Genomic DNA, 19,862 nt, shown 5'->3' with positions numbered 1-19,862 from the left:
GTGTTGCTGAGGCTGGCTTTGAACTCATGATCCTCCTGCCTCAGCCTCCAGAGCCCCTGGGATTACAGGCATGGCCACCACACCTGGCTCCTCTTCGTTTGTATTACACTTGTTTAATTTGTGGTACTGGGAATTGAACCTTATTCATTCCACCACTGAGATACATCCCCACCTCCTTTTATTTTTTTATTTGAGACAGAATCTAAGTCACCAAGGGTGTTCTTAAACGGCAGTTCTCTAGCATCAGCCTCCAGAGTATCTGGGACCACAGGTTTGACCACTGATCCTGACTCTCTTTTTGATGCTGAGGATTGAACCAAGGGCCTTGTGCATGCAAGGCAAGCACTCCACCAACTGAGCTATAGCCCCAATCCCCTAATGAGAGTGAGCCTTAATAACTGCTGGCATGAGTGTAACTGATAATGCTTTATGTAACTCAACACCATGCATGTAAGAAGCCTGAGATGCATGCTTTCTCACTCAGTAGTTATACATTCAGGATTAAGCTAAAGAAAAATACTGGGCAAGGGTGCAAATATGTGTGTAGCATTGCTTATGACTGTGATTTTTTAAAAATAGTTATAAAGCGTTTATTCAACACTGGATTACTATTCAGTCATCAAAATTGTAATTTTTAATATGAAAAGATTCATGACATTCTTTTAAGGAAAAAACAGCTTGCAAAACATATCATACATTACGTACAAAAATCCTATTTTTGTTAACTTTTTTTTTTTGTACTAAGGATTGAGCTCAGGAACACTTACAACAGAACGACGTTTCTAGTCCTTTTTATTTTAAGTCGGTGTCTCCCTGAATTGCTTGCGACCTCATTAAGTTGCTGAGGCTGGCCTTGAACTTAGCAGTCCTCCGGCCTCAGCCTCCCGAATCACCGATATTACAGGCGTGAGCCACTACGCCCGGCTTGTTAAAAGTTTTAAAAATAATAATACATTTGTGTGGGTGCATGTGAGTTTGGAAGAACATATACTCAAAACAATGATTATCTTTTGTTGGGGAACTATTTTTATTTGTGTATTTTTTTATTTATCTGTGCGTTTTCTCTCGTCCTACTCAAACAGCATATACCACTTGCATAAGTTAAATTACCGATGGGAAAGACACGTGTTTCTAAAGACACCGTCTAAATATAAGCGACCATTTATCTGTTCATAAAGCACGCAGGCTCCCAAGCTCCCGCCCGGCGGCGGTTTCCTGGCTCCTGAATCCGAGAAGCCGATACTGGTCGCCAGAGCCTCCCACTCTTCAGGCAATGCCGAGGACACCCCAGGCAGCGCGCGGGTCCTGGCTGTGGGCGGGGCCGCGCAGCCCGGAAGAGACGCCGCGCCGCGCATGCCCCTTCCTTTCCAGCCTCGGCCTCGGACCCTGAAGCCTCCGCGGTGAGTTCCTCTGGCGTTCGGGTTCCATCTGCCACCATCGGGCCGTCCTGTCGTCATAGCGGCCGTGTCTCCCTAGGGTTTGGACCGAGGACCTCTCTGCCCCTCTTGGCACTCCCATTTCTAAGCGGCGAGAAGGGTTGGGGGTGTTGTTCAGGGAGTTAGAGGGGTGCTGGTAGGCGAAGTTCGGCGTCCGGATGGCGGAAGACGGAGGAGGGGAGTTTGAAGCCCTAGTGTGGCGGGGACCAGCCAGGCGAGGCTAGGGAGGCCGTACCCCACTTGCACGCGTTTCCTTCGCGGGAGGACCTTTCGCCTGGCCCTGGAGCTCTAGTTTGGGGTAGGGAATTTTAGGGGATGACGGTTGCGGGAACCTTAGCCCTTCTGTTGGGGGTCAGTGATCTGTGAGGCATCGGTGGGGGGGCTTTTCCACTTCCGGGTCCTGCTGCGTGCCTTAAAGTGCAGATGGGAGAATCCCCACTGGGTAGGTCTTGATGACCCCGCAGGACCGCTAGAGTACCATGTCTGCGTACTCCCCACTCCCTGTACCGTTGTGGTTGTCAGAGCTTGTGAAGTTGGATCAGATACGTGTCCATGTCCCTGTTTTAACGTCCTGGCCAGTATTCCATCTGAAACATTAGGTGGTGTGGGAGAGGGCTGGTCTCCAGTGAGTTTATTCTGCTGTTTTTTTTCAGCATGTCTTCTATGGTGTGTTTTGAATTTCCCATCCACTGGGCAGTGATTTTGTGGTCACTTAGGGTCATCAACTTGGTTACTGGGATCCTAGCTACATTGCTCAGAAACGTTCTTCATGATCACTTTCTTGCAGATGTTGATGCCCAAGAAGAATCGGATTGCCATTTATGAACTCCTTTTTAAGGAGGGAGTAATGGTAGCCAAGAAAGATGTCCACATGCCCAAGCACCCAGAGCTGGCAGATAAGAATGTACCCAACCTTCACGTCATGAAGGCCATGCAGGTATGGACTGGGATGGAAATGGGGAGATTTCCCACTAACGTTCAAGGTAGATTCCAACAAGAGATCAGGGTAGCTGCTTGCTTCCTTGAAGGACACTGATGTAGATATATGCTGTGAAAACTTGTCTCTATCCCCTTTGAAGTGCAGAGTTTCCAGCTTCTAATTATGTTCTTTGTTTTGTTTTGAGATGGGATCTCTCACTATTGCACAGTCTGGCCTTAAACTCTTGTGTGGAGGGGATCCTTGTGCCTCAGCCTCCTGAGTAGCTGGGACTACACACACTCGCCACCATGCCCAGCCTTGTTATGTCTAAACAGTAGTTTTCTGCCTTAGTCTCTCAAGTCTCGAGGCTACGTGAAGGAACAGTTTGCTTGGAGACACTTCTACTGGTACCTTACCAACGAAGGTATTCAGTATCTCCGCGATTACCTCCACCTGCCACCTGAGATTGTGCCTGCCACTCTACGCCGTAGCCGACCAGAAACTGGCCGACCTCGGCCCAAAGGTAGGTGCCTAATTAATGCCACCAAGGGCCTGCTCTGAAGCTGCTTTTTTCCCTGAGGGAAACAGTGTATGTGAAATGGTATGATCTTTTGTGTGGGGGACAGAAGTGTTATTAAAACTTTATCATTGGTGTTAGCTTTAGAGGGGAGGTGGCAAGGGCCTTTGGTCAAGTTCTAGAACCTTTGAACTGAACCCAGGTCTTTGTCCGTTGATGAAATTGCATTAAACATGAGTAGAATTTTGGTCTTTCTTCCCGAATGACTGCAAATATTCAGATACGTGGCAGGTCATTCAGTGATTATTTTCTAGCAGAATGAGATTGTGCTCAAGAAGTCCAGAGCAAAGCTCTTTACCAACATGTAAAAGAAATGAATGGTTTCTTGGCAAGGGGAGCAAACATTTTGAAAACGGGGGAGAATGTATATATAATTTGGGTGTGAAATAGGCTCCCTTATGAATAAAGTTATCTTCTGGCTCCTGAGATCCTTACTGGCTCACAGTTAGCATTTTTGTCAGGGTTCTGGTTACTTGTTATTAACTTGGTAGGAGCTGCAGAGAATTTCTTTTTTCTTTATTTTGTGCCTGAGATTGGACCCAGGGCTGCTTTGCTGCTGAGCTACTTCCCTACTCCTTTTATCTATTTTTAATGTTATGAATTAGGGATTGAGCCCAGGGGTACTTTGCCATTGAGTGTGTGGACAGCCCCCCCACCTTTTCCTTGGGGACAGGGTACCAGGGATTGAACCCAGGGGTGGCTTAACCACTGAGCCACATCCTCTGCCTTTTTAATATTTTATTTAGAGACGGAGTCTTGTTAAATTGCTGAGGCTGTTTCTGACCTTGCGATTCTTCTGCCTCAGCCTCCCTGATCACTGGGCTTTTAGGAGTGCTCCACTAGACCAGCCCAGCCCGGCCTTGTGAATACTTAGAGCAAAGGTTCTCTACCTAAGAATGAAAATGCTGTTGTCCTTCTGTAATCCACAAATTCTGATTTAGTCAGTCTATGTGGACCTGACGTTTGCTTTTGCCATTCACTTAAGAGTCAAAAGTTTTGTTTTTTTTTCTACTTCAAAAACAGTTTGTTTTTTAGTTGTATGGATTCCATTGGCTAGAGAGAATGCTGAATTAAATTTAATATTTTACATGTTTGGGAGAATTTTTAAAGGTAGACTTTACCTTAAACTTCTGACTGGGAATGTAGCTAAGGGGTTGTCTAGTGGCACAGGATCCTGTGATCTACCCCAAGCATAACATGCAAAAAACTGTGCCTTAGCCCATGAAGTCACAAGTTTTCAGTTCTGGCAATATAATTACGTTCTTGTTATTATTACAGCATAATTATATATCATAGATTTCTATAGGTGTTCCACATCTGGGACAGTGGGGGAAATAATGGGTTAATATATATACCGCTTATGAGGTATGTATAGAAGCCCAAGAGAAACTAAAGGATTCTTGGTGACCTCTACATTATATAATTACTTTTCCAGTCATATACTAAATTTTTCACTTGGAAAGATGGGGAGAATTCAAAATTTGGATATTTGTGTCAATATTTCTAAAATTGCCAAGTGATTGGAAAATGCCTTTATGTGGAGAGACTCAGTAGAAGAAAACCAGTTTTCTTGCAGTTCACCAGAGATGGAAGAGCCATGCCTCAAGAAACAGAGTTCCCATGCTGCTGTGTGTTCACGGTGTGGTTTAATTTATGTAGGTCTGGAGGGTGAGCGGCCTGCAAGACTCACAAGAGGGGAAGCTGACAGAGATACCTACAGGCGGAGTGCTGTGCCCCGTGAGTAATGGCATCTTCTGTATCTGGGCTGTTGGGGAACTCAAGAACCTGTTAGGAACACTTCTTAAGGGATTTTAATGGATTCTTCAGCCCTTACAGGTACAGGAGAGGTGCTTGATTTCAGTCTCCACATCATCAGAACAGCAGGAGTCCTTTGGAAATCAAGCCCTCTCAGGGGACACTAAAAACCTGTAACCAGAAAAAACAACTCTCAGGAAAGCCACATGCTTTCCTTTTTCCTATTTGCTGTTTTGTAAGCTCCTTGAGGGCAGCGCTCACTCAACTGTTTTTGCAAAAATAATGTGAAATTAGCAAGTGCTTACATTGACCCAGAGTGACAAGTTCACTGGGTTGGGTGCCTTTTGCATGCCAAGCACTATTGTAGGGACATGTCTGTATAATAGACAAAAGGCTCAATTCTCATTGAGCTTTCAGTGCTAGGGAAGATGGGTTTGTCAGGTGGTCTGGGTGCTGTGTGAGAAAGTTAAAGCAGAAGTGGGTGGGTGTTGGTCATATTCAGTTGGGTTTTCAGAGTCTTTGCAGAAGTAAGCAGATATCTGAAGGACAGGACAGAAGGGGAGTCAGCCAAGGGAGCGTCCCAAGCAGAGTCCCTCAGAGGGCACCTAGCTTGTCAAAAGAGGGAAGATAAAGATGTCATATGGGAAGAACTTACAGTCATTCACTCTGTTGCAAAAGTTGTGATATAAAAGCAAGTTCCAAAAAGAAATTCTTACTTCTACCACTCTTACCTGCCACCTTGTCATCTTTTCTGGTTCTTCGTATGTGAAGAAGAGAGCACTTGGCCTGAGCGCCTTACAGGGGGAGAGGGTGAATTCTTCCAGCTCTTGGTTCAGAGGAAGTTGGTGATGGCTTGTATTAGAAGTCATGCCACATGGGGAACTTGGGAACTGTTCTTCAGAGAATGAGACAGTTGAACTTGAGCCACAGGGACCTCCCTTGAGAGTGAGCATAGCTTGGCGAGTGCAGAGGTGGGGAGAACATGGTGGCTAGTTTGGTGAGAGGGCTGGAAGTAAGCAGTCAGGACCCTGAGGTGGAAGTGGGCTGAAGGGAAACTCTGCTTTTAGTGGTATTCATTGAAACCACGTTATTTGGCCCTGGCTCCCCGCCCCCCTTATTCTCCATGTGACTTACATATGAAATACACATTTCCTAGCCATGCAATTTAAAAACAGGAGGAAATGGGTTGTGTGTTATTTTAACATGAAACCCTTATAAACATTGATATTTTATATTGTTTTGTTCCCAAGTCTTTGAAATCTAATGTGTGTTTCGAGCACATCTTGACATAAACTCCTGGCTGCCTGTAGGATAGCCAGCACTAGATCTTTGATCTTGTCTCTCCCATTTTGCAGCTCTGGGCCCTTAATTGTCCTTAAAGTTTTCCCTTATTGAGCTCCCTCTACAAGCTTAGTGCAGGATGGGAAGTGAGGGTCCTTTGTGGCTACAGTGGCCTTCCTGGAGAGGTGAATGGTTTGGGCTGAGTTTTGAAGGGTGGTATAGTGAAAGCTGACTGTGCCCCAGGAGAGGGAAGGTAACAGTGATTTCACATTGATGTTTCTCTTTCCAGCTGGTGCTGACAAGAAAGCCGAAGCTGGGGCTGGGTCAGCAACCGAATTTCAGTTTGTAAGTATTCCCCCATTTGCTACTATAAATAGTCACTCTACTAACCTCAGGCTTGAGGCTTTACCAGTTCTGGGGATATGGTTTGGGTGGGGAGTCTGTTGCCTGTTTTTTCCCAAATTTCAAATAAGTCTTACATTGAGGAGGACCCAGTATGCAAACTTTAGTAAATATATGTTGCTGATGTGTGAGTCTCAAAAATCAGTACATGTGGCATGCTGGTGTTCTGTTTTATTAATGATGGTCGTAACTCCCTGAATTTTTAGAAAGTGAAATTTGAAATTGAACAAAACACTAGAGATTGAGTGGACTCCAGAATAAAGTTGGTCTGAAATCTAATCGTGTGATCTAGGGCAGGTTCTTTCCTTTTTTAAAAATTTCTTATTTTAGTTGTTGATGGGCCTTCATTTATTTATATGTGGTGCTGAGAAGCGACCCAGTGCCTCACAGACGCTAGGCAAGCACTCTTCCACAACCCCAGCCTTTGGGCAGGTTCTTTTCTGCTTCACTTTCTCATGTGTGAAACAGGGATGCTAATAGAGCAATAAAGGTACTGTGAGGTTAGTTGATCCAATTGAAATGCAGGTCCTCCTGTGGCAGGTCTTCTTGTGGGCTGGGTGGCCACATGCCCATTCTATCAGTGAGGAAGTAGGCTTAGATATTGAATGGCCCCGTAGCAATAAGGGGCAGGGCTGGGGTTTATGGCCTGCACTCTCTTGGCTGTTGGCTTCGTATCTCTCTCCAGTGATAATGAAGCCAGAAAGCATGAGAGGTACAACCCTGCATGCTACTAATGCTGACTTCATGTTATTTCTCTTGCAGAGAGGCGGATTTGGTCGTGGACGTGGTCAGCCACCTCAGTGAAGTTGGACCGGATTATTTTGTTTTGAATAAACTTGTAGCCAGAAAAAAACTTGTGTATCCATTTTTGTGTGTGTGTTATATAGCTTTAACAGAAATGGCTTAAGGATCTGAATGTAAGTGGGGCAAGATTGGATTGGTTTGGGGAGTTGTCCTGTCTGGCATGACATCATTGTTGCTGATAGGGCTGTTGTGCTTGGCTTTGCCTTGTGCCCTCTGCTCTATCCAGCACCTTCCTGCAGAGTTGTGTTCTATGGAACCCACGCCTCCCTCACAGCCGCGCTGACTCAGTGCTACATGTGGGAAAATTGCTCTTTGTTGGCCTGGAATTGAGATTTTGTTCTGAGTATCTTGAGAGGTTCTGGAAAGGATTGAAGGAAACAAATACTGTTCTTGGAATTCTGGACAAACAATTTAAAGGGACCATGTGCAAGGAATAGTGTTTAGGCAAACGGTTTTACTAATACCAATCTTAAGCCTATTCTTGGAATTCTACACAAACAATTTAAAGGGACCATGTGCAAGGAATAGTGTTTAGGCAAACAGTTTTACTAATACCAATCTTAAGCCTCAGGATTTATAGAATTAAAGTGCATTAAAATGGCTTGAGGGCTGGGGCTATGTATGGCTCAGTGGAAGAGTGCTTGCCTGGCACATGTGAGGCACTGGGTTCGATCCTCAGCACCTCATCCACCTACAACTATGTATGTAAACTGGCTTGGGCTATAGCTCAGTGGTAGAGTGCTTGCCTTGCATGTACAAGGTCTTTGGTTCAATCCCCAGCACCACACACACCCACACATAAACTAATAGGCAGTTGGAACCCTTGTTATTCCAGGTCTTCCCTTTGAAAGGAAAAATTAGAATATTTTTCTGAGGCTTTCATAAGTGGTGACCCAGTGTAGCACTTGAGGAATTGGATAAGGGCTGTATGTCCAGTTTCCTGGGGGTAATGCCGACCATCATAGTGGTGTGTCAGAGGGGCTTTGATGGGAAGTGAAGTAGACTGAAAGGATTTTTACAGTGCTTGGCACAGTGTCTGAAGGACCTTCAAATGGCCTAATGAGACGTTAGGAACACCCTTGCAGACTTTTGTAAGTGTGCTACTGGGGTTTGGGGTGATAGGGTTGTTGGGATTTGAGATGGTAAGCTCAGCTAGGCAGTGACTCAGGACAAACATACCAAGTTTCAGCCAATGAAAATAATAATAGAAATACCTCTTTGGACTCTGGGGACTTAGGAATAATTTGTGAAGTACTATGAGCCAAGCTTTGTATGGAGATGGACAGTTTGTAAAAACCAAAAATGGTGGTATTGTGCTGATACCTGACCTTGGGTCTTGGTAGGCAGTTGTACTTTAGACCACTAGGTGGCAGCTGATGGCAACTCCAAATAAAGCACTTCACAGTCCTGGGAGGTGAGCTTTGGAGTCTGAACCACCAATAAATAGAAGCTTGCTTTGGCAGGAAGAGGCAGTGTTTGGGGAAGCTAGTTTCAGCACGGCCTTGGCTGCCCTGCCAAAGATTGCTTTTTATCCAATTTTTCTGCTGGCTCGAGGATGTCAAGTGGTTTGCCCGTGTTCACACGCCTTGTGATTGTTTAACCTGGATTCCACTATGAAATATTAGTAGCTCCCGCCTTTCTGTTTCCCACTGAGATCAGTGAGTGGATGGACTTCTACAGCCTTGGTGATTTTCTGGCCCTAAAATGTCACTGTTTTTCAAGTAGGGCTCTTTGCCAACCTCTTCCCTTATGATTTAAATTAGTTCCAGAATATATTCTAGATCACCCCTGACTCTGGATAAACCCCAAGGAACCTATAAAGTAGTCCAAGCAAGTGGATAAGCATGCTGTTGGAGGAGAGTCTTGCATCCTCCAGTCCCCTCCATTGATAAGTTGAAATTCCCCTATCAGTCATTCCTTAGCTGCTCAGGGATCATTGCTGGTAAGTACTCTAAGAAACAAGCTCAAAATTTGCCCTCAAGCACCTTATCTATTGGTTATATATTGAGTATAATACCAAATACTACCTAAGTGGTAAATCATAACCAAACAATTTTTTTTTTCTTTTTTTGTACTAGGGATTGAACCCAGGGGTGCTTAACCACTGGGCCACATCCCTAGCCCCTTATTTTAAAAGTTTGAGACAGGGTCTCATTAAGTTGCTGAAGCTGGCCTTGAACTTTGAATCCTGCCTCAGCCTCCTGAGTCGCTCTGATTACAGGTGTGTGTCATCACATCCATCTCCAAACTGAATTATAAGAAAATGTAGCGCAGGGGAAAGAAATTAAAGGGAAGCAGCCCAATGGGGTTTTGTGGGACAAAGGAGGCATGAGACCAGATGGGGCATCTTGAAGAGTTTTATTGTAAGTGCCTCCTCGCTTGGGGAGAGTGGGTTAGGAAAGACAGTGAGAGGCCCAGCTGGAGGACTGCGTGGGCACAGCCACCACTAAGGGAAAGCTTTGGGGAAGGTTTTGGCCTCTTCCAGGGTTGCTTTCTAGGTCCATCATAGCTTGCTTCTGCCCTCCAACCCCTGCCTTACCAGCTCATTCCTACCACACAACCGTCACGAAAAAACAAAGAATTTTTAAAGGGATTTTGGAAGTTGATAGATGAAGGGTTTTTTCCCCCCCTAACTTAACATAAACTTCCTGATATGGTCACAAATCTCCTTTCCCCGAAAACTACAATTTCCTTATAACTAGTGCCAATAGCAGCTTCAATTCTCTGTGACGTGGAAGGCAGCCACCCTGCCTCTGGTAGATGCTGGGAGACAAAGAGGTGAATATAGAATCAGTTTAAAGGATTTCCCAAGAGCCAGGTAGAGGTGCACACCTGGAATCCCAGTGCCTCAGGAGGTGGAGGCAGAAGGATCAAAAGTTTGAGGCCAGTCTAGGTAATTTAACAAGACTCTGTCTCAAAAAAGGGTGCTGGGTGTGGTGTCACATGCCTGTAATCCCAGCAGCTCTAGAGCCTGAGGCAGGAGGATCGCTGGTTCAAAGCCAGCTTCAGCAATTTAGCAAGGCTGTAAGCAATCTAGTGAGACTGTCTCAAAAAATAAAAAGGGTTGGGGAGTGGCTCAGTGGTTAAGTGCCCTTGGGTTCAATCCCTGGTACAAAAAAAAAAAAAAAAAGGCAGGGAGTGGGGAGTGCTGGGTATGTAACTTCAGTGGTAGAGCACCCCCAGGTTCAATCAAGTATGGCAAACAAACAAGGATTTTCCAAGAAACTCATTTTTGAGGAGATCCTCTGGCCCTGAAGATAAGAGGTCCTGCTGAGAATATTTGCTGCCTAGTTCTTGGCAAGGGTCCTCAACAGGGTGGAGGAATTCAGTGCAGATTGTTTTGCATTTTCTAATTTTATTCAAATGGAATTATATAATATGCACTCCTTTTAGTCTGGCTTCTTTTACTTAGCAGCACTGAGTTTCACAATGTTGTTACAGATATTTGTAGTGGCTTTTTATAGCTGAGTATTTTACCTGTTGATAGGCACTTGGGTTATTTCTACTTTTTGACTATGGTGATTAACGTTGCTGTGAACATTTGTGTGCGGTTTTGGGTGAACCTGTGTTTGCAGTTCTCCTAGGTATATACATAGGAGTGGAGTGGCTAGGTTCTGTGGTCCTGGGTAACATTTTGAGGAAAAGCCAAACCATTTCCCAGAGTGGCTGTACCATTTTACATTCCCTTTTGCAGGTTATGAGTTTTAATTGCTTCTCATCCTTACCAAGTCTTGGTTTGGCCAGTCTTTTAATCTCAGCCATTGTGAAAGTTTGGATTTTTTTCCTACAGATGACAATTCACAGAATGAAGACGGGGTAGAGGTGGTGGAGAAAGGGAGACTTTGGTCAAAGGGTACAAATTTAGGAGAAGTTTTTATATCATATTGTACAGCATAATGACTATAGTTAACATATTAATATATTAAGATAATATATAATCATATATTATACATTATATCATATTATATGTCATACATAATATATTTCAAAGTAGCTATAGAAGATTTTAAGTGTTCTCACCACAAAAAAGGATAAGTATTCGAGGTGGTAGATAGGCCAACTGGCCTGATTTTTCTCATTTCAAAATGTTATATTTGCAGGGCATGTGGCAGATGCCTATAATCCCAGCGGCTTGGGAGGCTAAGACAGGTGGATCGTGAGTTCAAGGCCAGCCTCAGCAATGGCGAGGCAAATGCTTAAATCCTTACTGCAGAAAAAAATCCACATTCTTTACAGTGGCTGAGATTAAGTGACTGGCCAGACCAAGGTGCGGTGAAGGTGAGGATCTACCTGACTGAGTTTGGGTCTGCATGGTGACCACACAGGGGCACTGAGTGGTCATGGGTGAAGCGCTCTGTCACTGGGGACTACAATACACAGCCTGCGGGAAAGGGAGAGGAAATCCATCATTGGACTGCTCAGTTCTAGAAAGGAAACTGGGACAGAATGAGCGCATTGGTGTGTGGGGGGGAGAGGGATGAAAGGGATTGTTTAAAAAGTTTCAGCCATAGAAAGCTTGGAGCCCATTTCTATTTAAAAGTGCTTTATTAAATAGAAACCCGTGATAAATGCATGGCATGGATCCAAAAGAACAGCCACTTGAAAAATAAGCCCTGCATGGTTTACTGACATATCAAAGAGGCCATTGTAAGAAAAGGGCATCTTTAAAAATAAATAAATATTAAGTGAGAGAGGATACTCGAGCTGAGGGACTAAGGAAGCCTCAAAATAGGGCAAAATTTATGGAAGCAGTGAATCCAACGGGATTTTAAAATTCTGAAGAGTCCCTGAAAGAAACGTCCAAATAAATAGTTCTAGTTTATTGAAATACACGAAAAGTTGGAGGTCAGTTTGAGGATCTGGAGGCACCAGTTCCTCAATATGCAAAAAGTGTATGGGGCTGAGTAGCCAGCTGATTCTGATAGCTTGCCACTATTACATAGAGATCTCCTCCTTCTGTTAAAGCTAAAAATATTTTTAAAATTTATACTGCAGTGGGGGATCCAATCTAGGCCCTTAGGCATGCATTCTAGGCAGGCATTCTCCCACTGAGTTATACCCCAGCCCCAAAGCCATTTTAGTAAGGAAATTTTCAAACATAAAATAAACATGATTATAGTAAACCACAGTGTAACCATCTCTGAGATTCAATGTTACCAACATTCCACGCCATTCTTTTTTATCCTCAGTCCTTTTTTTTTTTTTTTAATTGCCAGACAGGGTCTTGCTAAATTGCCCAGATGGCCTCAAACTTGCAATTTTCCTGCCTCAGCCTCTGAGATCACTGGGATTAAGCCATGCACTGCCCCCCAAAAGTGGGCCCATTCGGTCATTCTTGTTACATGATACCTGCACCCTCTCCCCACCCATCCCATCCATAATTTGATGTGTTTTTTAAAAATATTTTTTAGTTGTAGTTGGGCACAATACCTTTATTTTATTTATTTATATGTGGTGCTGAGGATCAAACCCAGGGCCTTGCCTTTGTTAGGCAAGCACTCTACAGCTGAGCCACAACCCCAGCCCTCCCTTTTATTTTTTAATTTGTGATAGGGTCTAGCTAAGTTGTCCAGACTGGCCTTGAACTTGCAACCCTTCTTCCTCAGGCTCCCGAGTAGCTAGGATGACCGACATGTGCTTCTCAACCTAGCTGTTGAATCTTTTTTATTGCTCAACAGCATTCCATTCCATGGTATGGATTTGCCACAATTTGATTAATCATTTACCCAACCAAAGGACATCTTGGTTGTTTGGGGTTACCATAAGTAAAGCTGCCACATATTCATGTTCAGGTTTTTTGTTTTTGTGGTTTTGGTACTAGAGATGGAACTCAGGGGCACTTTGCCACTGAGTCACATCCACAGCCCTTTTGACTTTTTTTTTTTTTTTCTTTTTTGAGACAGGGTCTTACAAAATTGCTTAGGGCCTCTGTAAATTGTTGAGACTGGCCTCGAAATTGTTATCCTCCTGCTTCTGCCTCCTGAGTCACTGGGATTACAGGTGTGCACTATCACGCCAGGCTTCATGTTCAGTTTTCTGAATAAACATATTTCTTAATTTCTCTAGGATAAATGCCCAGGAATGCAGTTGCTGCTGGGTAGTATGGTTGTTGCATATTAAATTTTTTGAAGCCAGGGGCGTTTAACTACTGAGCCACATCCCCAGCCCTTTTTTTTTTTTTTTTTTTTCCATTTTTTCATGTTGAGACAGGATCTTACTAAGTTACTTAAGGCCTTGCTAAATTGCTGGGGCTGGCCTCCAATTTGCAATTCTCCTGCCTCAGCCTCCTGAGCTGCTGGGATTATGGGCATGCACCACCACGTCCAACTGCATTTTAAGTTTTTTTCAAGGAACTACCAGACCCTTTTCCAGGGTGTATCATATTACAAAAGTGATCCAGTTTCCCTTCATCTTTGCCAACATTTAGTGTTTGTCCCTATTTGTTTTTAAATATATATTTTTTAGTTGTTGATAGACTTTTATTTTATTTATTTATATGCGGTACTGAGAATTGAACTCAGCGTCTCACACATGCCAGGGAAATGTGCTACCACTAAGCCCCAGCCCAGCCCCTGTCCCTATTTTTAATTTTAGCCATTCTGATGTGTGTAGTGATATTTCACTACAATTTAATTTACTTTAATGACTAATGATAATAAACAACTTTTTTTTGAGAGAGAGAGAGAACTTTTTAATATTTATTTATTTATTTATTTTAGTTTTCAGTGGACACAACATCGTTGTTTGTATGTGGTGCTGAGGATCGAACCCGGGCCGCACACATGCCAGGCGAGCACGCTACCGCTTGAGCCACATCCCCAGCCCAATAAACAACTTTTAATGTGCTGTTTTGCTATCTATATATCCTCTTTGGTGATAAGTCTATCATGTTGTTTGCCCATTTTCTTTATTTTTTATTTTTTGCATTTATTTAATTTTAATTTGTTTTTTTCAGTTATACATAACAGTAGGATGATTTTGACATATCATACATACATGGAGTATAACTTCCCATTTTTGTGGCTGTACATGATGTGGCATCACACAGGTCATGCATTCATATATGAACATAGGAAAATTAGTCCAGTTCATTCTACTGTCTTTCCCATTCCCCTCTCCCTTCCCTTCCCCCCTTCCCCATTGTCCAATCCAGTGAACTCCTCCTTCTCCACCTTTTGCCCATTTTCTAACTGAATTATTTTTTATTTTGGTACTCAGGATTGAAACCAGGGGCACTCAAGCACTAGCCATATCCCCAACCCCTTTTTTTGTATTTTAGAGATAGGGTCTCACTGAGTTGCTTAGGGCCTTGCTAAGTTGCTGAGGCTGGCTTAGAACTTGTGATCCTCCTGCCTCAGCCTCCTGAACTGCCGGGATTATAGGCGTGCCTGGCTCTAACTAAATTATTTTTTAACCATTATATTTTTAAAATTCTTCATATATTCAAAGTACTTTTCCTTGGTCCGATATGTGGTTTGCAAATATTTTCTTCCAGGCTTGTCTTTTCAGCCTCTTTATGGGTCTTTCACAGAGCAAAATTTTTTATTTTCATGTAGACTAATTTATCATTTTTTCCTTTTATTAATCATGTTTTTGGTGTCAAGTGTAAGAAATCTGTCAAGAAGTAAAACTTGAAGTTTTCTCTGAAAGTTTTAGATCTTTCATGTAAATCCATGATACATTTTGAGTTATTTTTTATATTAGGTATGAGGTAGTCCTTATATTAGGTTGAATTTTTTGTTTTTGTTTTGTTATGCTTATGGATGTCCAATTGCCCAGCACCTGTTGTTGAAAAGGTAATTTTCTATTAATTTTTATTTTGGTATCAGGAATTGAACCCTGGGGTGCTTAACCACTGAGCTACATCCCCTGCCCTTTCTTAATTTTTTATTTTGAGACAGATCTCAATAAATTGGGTTTAGGGCCCCACTATGTTGCTGAGACTAGCCTTTAACTTGAAATCTTTTTTCCTCAGCCTCCTTGTTTGCTGTGATTATAGGTATATATCACCATGCCTGGTGGCTTTGTTAATTTTATCTTGTTTGCTTTCTATTTCATTGGTTTCTTCTCTTTATTAATTTCCACCTCTACTCAATTTAGATTTGATTTACTTTATTTATTTATTTATTTATTTGGGCGCTGGGGATTGAACCCAGATCCTTGTGCATGGGAGACAAGCACTCTACCAACTGAGCTATGTCTCCAGCCCTACTAGGTTTTTTCCCTAGCTTCTTTATTTTTTATTTTTTGTAGCCTTTATTTGTTTATTTTTATGTGGTGCTGAGGATCGAACCCGGGCCGCACGCATGCCAGGCAAGCGCGCTACCGCTTGAGCCACATTCCCCAGCCCTTGTCTAGCTTCTTAAAGTGGACACTGAATTTCTTTTAAACCCTTTCTTCCTAATAAAAAAAAAAAAAAATGGTTACTTTGTCTGTGCTTCATTTACTCTCTGCCTATAAAATCCAGGCAGAGTGCTTAACAGAAGAAAAGAAGATAACTCTTGAGAGAAGAAATAATTATCCTTCCATAGATGATAGTGTCATCGTTTTTTGTTTTTTGTTTTTTTTGTACCAGGGATTGAACCCAGGGGCACTTAACCACAGAGCCACATCCCCAGCCTTTTTAAAAAACATTATTTTATTACAGACAGGGTCTTGCTGAGTTGCTCAGGGCCTCACTAAATTGCTAAGGCTGGATTTGAACTTGTGACCCTCCTGCCTTAGCCTCCTGAGTCACTGTGATTATAGGTGTGCACTACTGTCTGGCTGATAATAGATTTAAATTTTAAAAAAATCCCAATATATATGTCATTCTACTAAGTGAAAGGAAAGTGACCACAACACTCGGAGCAACCAAAAGATCTTTATTGCAGCAGTGCAACAAAGAGAAAGGAAAGAAGGAAAGAGAGAGAGAGAAAAGAGAAGAGATGAACAGGGAGAGAGCAAGAGCAAGAGAGAGACAGAGAGCGCGCGTAAGAAAGATAAAGAGCAAGAGAGAGAGCAAGAGAGAAAGAGCAAGAGAGAGGGGGACCTGGCAGGAGGGAGTTTTTATAGCCCAAATGTAATGGGGCCTCTGGGTCTGCAAGCTGCCTTGTTGGCCCAAGGGGGGGTTAAGTGTTCAGCCTTGAGCAGGGTTGAATGTTCAGACTTGAGGCAAACAGGTGATAAAGGACCAGATGGAGGGGGGTTTGAGTGCGTGGGCTATCTTGCAGCCAACATCTGTTCAGCCTGCCCTGCAGACAACACAGTTCAGCCTGCTCTGCACCCAACACTAAGTATGTTCAATTTTTTAAAAGTCCTGAAAAGTAAAACACTAATTAATATATTTCAAGTCCCAGGACATATCTGAAGGGAGATTTTTTTTTTTTAACAGAATTGGGAAGTTCATGTTTACTCATCCCTTCCACATGTCAGTCACAAGTTCTGACCCATGCCTCCCTCTACTTTGATGCCCAATATTTAATGATATATGAATACTGTCATTCAAAAATGGAATAGAGCTGGGGATGTAGCTCAGTGGTAGAGCACTTACATAGCATATACAAAGCCCTGAGTTCAAACCTCAGCACCACAAAAAGAAAGACAGACTACCAGAGAGACATTTCAGGAAGATGCAATAATTATAAATATATATCCACCTAATAATAGAACTTCAAAATATATGAAGTAAAAACAGAACTAAAGGGAGAAATACACAAATCTACAAGCTTAGATGAAGATTTTATTACCTTTCCCTCAGTACTTGATAGAGCAACTCAACAAAAAATCAGCAAGAACAATATTATCAATTAATTTAACTTAATTGATATTTATAAAGCACTATACCCAACAAGTATATAATGGCAAAGCTCAAGACCAACCTGGGCAACTTAGAAAGTTGTCTCAAAATAAAATTAAAAAGGGCGAGGGATATAGCTCAGTGGGAGAGTGGCCCTGGGTTCAAGCCCCAGCACATCGGAAAAAACAAAAATGTTGTTATGGACACAACAGGGTAGTAAATGATAAAAGAACATTTTATTTAAGAAAAGATAAAAAGTCAACATTAATTCTTAGGATGCTGTGGATATTCAGTGAATACTACCGCATGGAAACTTGGTGTTTCTTTTTCTTTTTTTCAGCATACTGTTTCATTTTTTTTTTTCTGAGAAATTAAAAAAACAGCAATAAAGCTGGGCATGGCCGTGCACACCCCTAACCCCAGGAGTTTGGGAAGCTGAGACCAGAAGATCCCAAGTTCAAGGCCAGCCTCAGCTAAGGAGGCCCCAGGCAACTTGGTGAGATCCTATCTCAAAATAAAAAGCAAAAAGGCCTGGGGCTGGGGCTGGGGCTGAGTGGTAGAGCATTTGCCTAACATTCAATTCTCAGCACCACATAAATAAATCAAATAAAGGTATTGTGTCCATCGACAACTAAAACGATATATATTTAAAAAGGGGGGGGGGCTGGGCATGTAGCTCAGTGGTAAAATGTCCCTGGGTTATATCTCCAGTACCAAAACAAAATACAAAGAAACAGCAATAAAATTGTTTGAACACATACAATTAAATTCAAACATGAAATAACAAAAAAGAAAAAAAAAAATTTTTTTTGTACCAGGAATTGAACCCAGGGGTGCTTAACCACTGTGCCATATCCCCAACCCTTTTTATGTTTAATTTTAAGACAGTGTCTCACTAAACTGCCCAGGGCCTCACTAAGTTGCTAAGGCTGGCTTTGAACTCATGATCCTCCTGCCTCAGCCTCCCAATCACTGGGATTACAGTGTGTGCCGCCACACCCAGCAAAAAAAGAAATCTTACAGAATATGTTCTTAGGGAAAAAAAGGACTTAAACTAGTAATAAAAAGGCATGACTATAGTCCCAGCAACTCATAAGGTTGAGGAAGGAGCATTACCAAGTTCAAAGCTAGCCTAGGCAATTTAGCAAGATCCTGTCTCAAAAAATTTTTTTTCAAAAGGGCTGGGATTTAGCTGAATGATAAAGTGCTTGTCTAGTGCATATAAGGCCTGGGGTTAAAAAAAAGAAAAAGAAAAGAAGATATTTGGCAAATCCCAAAGTTTGTAGATTAATAGTCTAGTTCTAAATAATACATGAAACAAACAGGAGATCATAACATTTTTAACTGATAGGAATATTTGTGGGGTTCAACTAAAGCAGTACTGGGGATTGAATTCAGGGGCACTTCCCACTGAGTCACACCCCCAGCTCTATTTTGTATTTTATTTAGAGACAGGGTCTCACTGAGTTGCTAAGTTCCTGGCCATTGCTGAGGCTGGCTTCGAACTCACAATTCTCCTACCTCCAAACCACTGGGATTACAGGCATGTGCCACCATGCCTGGCCCTGATTCATGTTTTAAGCCTCTGAGATCTGTGGGTATTTGTTATCCAGCAGTAAGTAACTGATACAAAAGAAGAGGTCAGAAACAAAAGGTGCCCCTGGAGGATTTAATGGGATATGACAAGGTGACCCTGACACACAAGGTGACCCTGGCAGACAAGGTGACCCTGGCAAGGTAGGAAGAATAAGCAGCATGTTCAGGAAGCAAGGGGAGTAAGGAATCTGTGAAAATCAATCTTCTGGAATTTTTTTTTTAATGGGATTTCTCTCTCTCTCTCTCTCTCTCTCTCTCTCTCGAGAAATTTTAAATATTTATTTATTTTTAGTTTTCAGTGGACACAACATCTTTATTTTATTTTTATGTGATGCTGAGGATCGAACCCAGTGTCTTGCACATGCCAGGCGAGCACGTTACCGCTTGAGCCACATCCCCAGCCCCTCTTCTGGATTTTATTCACCATTCCATGTAGAATTGGTCCTAAGAAGTTACTTCAGGTGGTCCCTGATATGAGATCAACAGAATGCTGTGATCTTCATTCAGAAGATGGATTTTAGATGTGGTGGGTGGTGTGTTCCTCCAGACAAGTTCATCTCATTCCATCTGGAATGACTACACTCTACAAATAATGGTCACATTCTAGAAGGGCTGATTTTTCATTTAACAATAATTTTTTTTTTAATTACTAGGGATTGAATCTAGGGGTTCTCTACCTCTGAGCTACATTCCCACTCCTTTTTTTTAAATAAAAACAAAAAACAAACTATTTTTAGTTATAAATGGACACAATACCTTTATTTATTTTTATGTGGTGCTGAGGATTGAACCAAGTGCCTCACATGTGCTAGGCAAGCAGCCCACTGAGCCACAATCACAGCCCACCCCCATTCCTTTTTATTTATTCACTTTTTACTTTGAGACAGGGCCTTATTAAATTGTTGAGGCTGGCCTCAGATTTGTGATTCTCCTGCCTCAGTCCCCCAAGTCACAGGGATTACAGGCATGCGCCACCAAGCCTTGCTAACGATTTTTTGAACTGTGTTCTATACCAGACCCTGGGATAATTACTGAATCAGATAAGCAATTATAAATGAGACACAGACCCTGCCTTTAAGAAGACTGAAATGTGGGCTGGGGATGGGGCTCAAGCGGTAGCGCGCTCTCCTGGCATGTGTGAGGCCCGGGTTCAATCCTTAGCACCATATACAAACAAAGATGTTGTGTCCGCCGAAGACTAAAAAATAAATATTAAAATTCTCTCTCTCTCTCTCTGGAAAAAAAAAAAAAGACTGAAATGTGGAGGACGAGAAAGGCAAGAAAAATAATGACAACACTATGTAACACATGATG

General features: G+C 42.5%; 1 protein-coding gene and 1 long non-coding RNA gene across 4 annotated transcripts in view; one reads left to right on the top strand and one right to left on the bottom strand.

Moving 5' to 3' along the window:
• The window catches only part of LOC125617421, a 21,951-nt gene extending 19,611 nt beyond the window's left edge, over window positions 1-2,340 (bottom strand). Inside the window, exons 1-2 of the long non-coding RNA XR_007348405.1 lie at window positions 2,199-2,340; window positions 776-782 (exon numbers count right to left, since the gene is read on the bottom strand). This is a non-coding gene — a long non-coding RNA (uncharacterized LOC125617421). The remainder of the gene's footprint in view (window positions 1-775; window positions 783-2,198) is intronic.
• Rps10 (ribosomal protein S10) lies at window positions 1,317-16,163 on the top strand. Of its 3 annotated transcripts, none has more exons than XM_015487573.2 (6): window positions 1,317-1,400; window positions 2,224-2,373; window positions 2,707-2,878; window positions 4,592-4,669; window positions 6,258-6,313; window positions 7,133-7,223. In XM_015487573.2, exons 2-6 carry the CDS (start codon window positions 2,224-2,226, stop codon window positions 7,172-7,174), a joined length of 498 nt encoding a protein of 165 aa, XP_015343059.1. In that variant the 5' UTR covers window positions 1,317-1,400; the 3' UTR covers window positions 7,175-7,223. The 3 variants fall into 3 exon arrangements, with proteins under 3 accessions (XP_015343059.1, XP_048661090.1, XP_048661091.1); XM_048805133.1 differs by lacking the exon at window positions 1,317-1,400 and adding an exon at window positions 1,716-1,734; XM_048805134.1 differs by lacking the exons at window positions 1,317-1,400; window positions 7,133-7,223 and adding an exon at window positions 16,130-16,163.
• The last annotated feature ends 3,699 nt before the right edge of the window (window positions 16,164-19,862 follow it).

The sequence above is a fragment of the Marmota marmota genome, unplaced genomic scaffold (assembly GCF_001458135.2).
Source record: "Marmota marmota marmota unplaced genomic scaffold, marMar, whole genome shotgun sequence".
Taxonomy (NCBI): domain Eukaryota; kingdom Metazoa; phylum Chordata; class Mammalia; order Rodentia; family Sciuridae; genus Marmota; species Marmota marmota.
The sequence above is the reverse complement of the archived record's forward strand: the minus strand, read 5'-3'. Positions and strand labels throughout refer to the sequence as shown.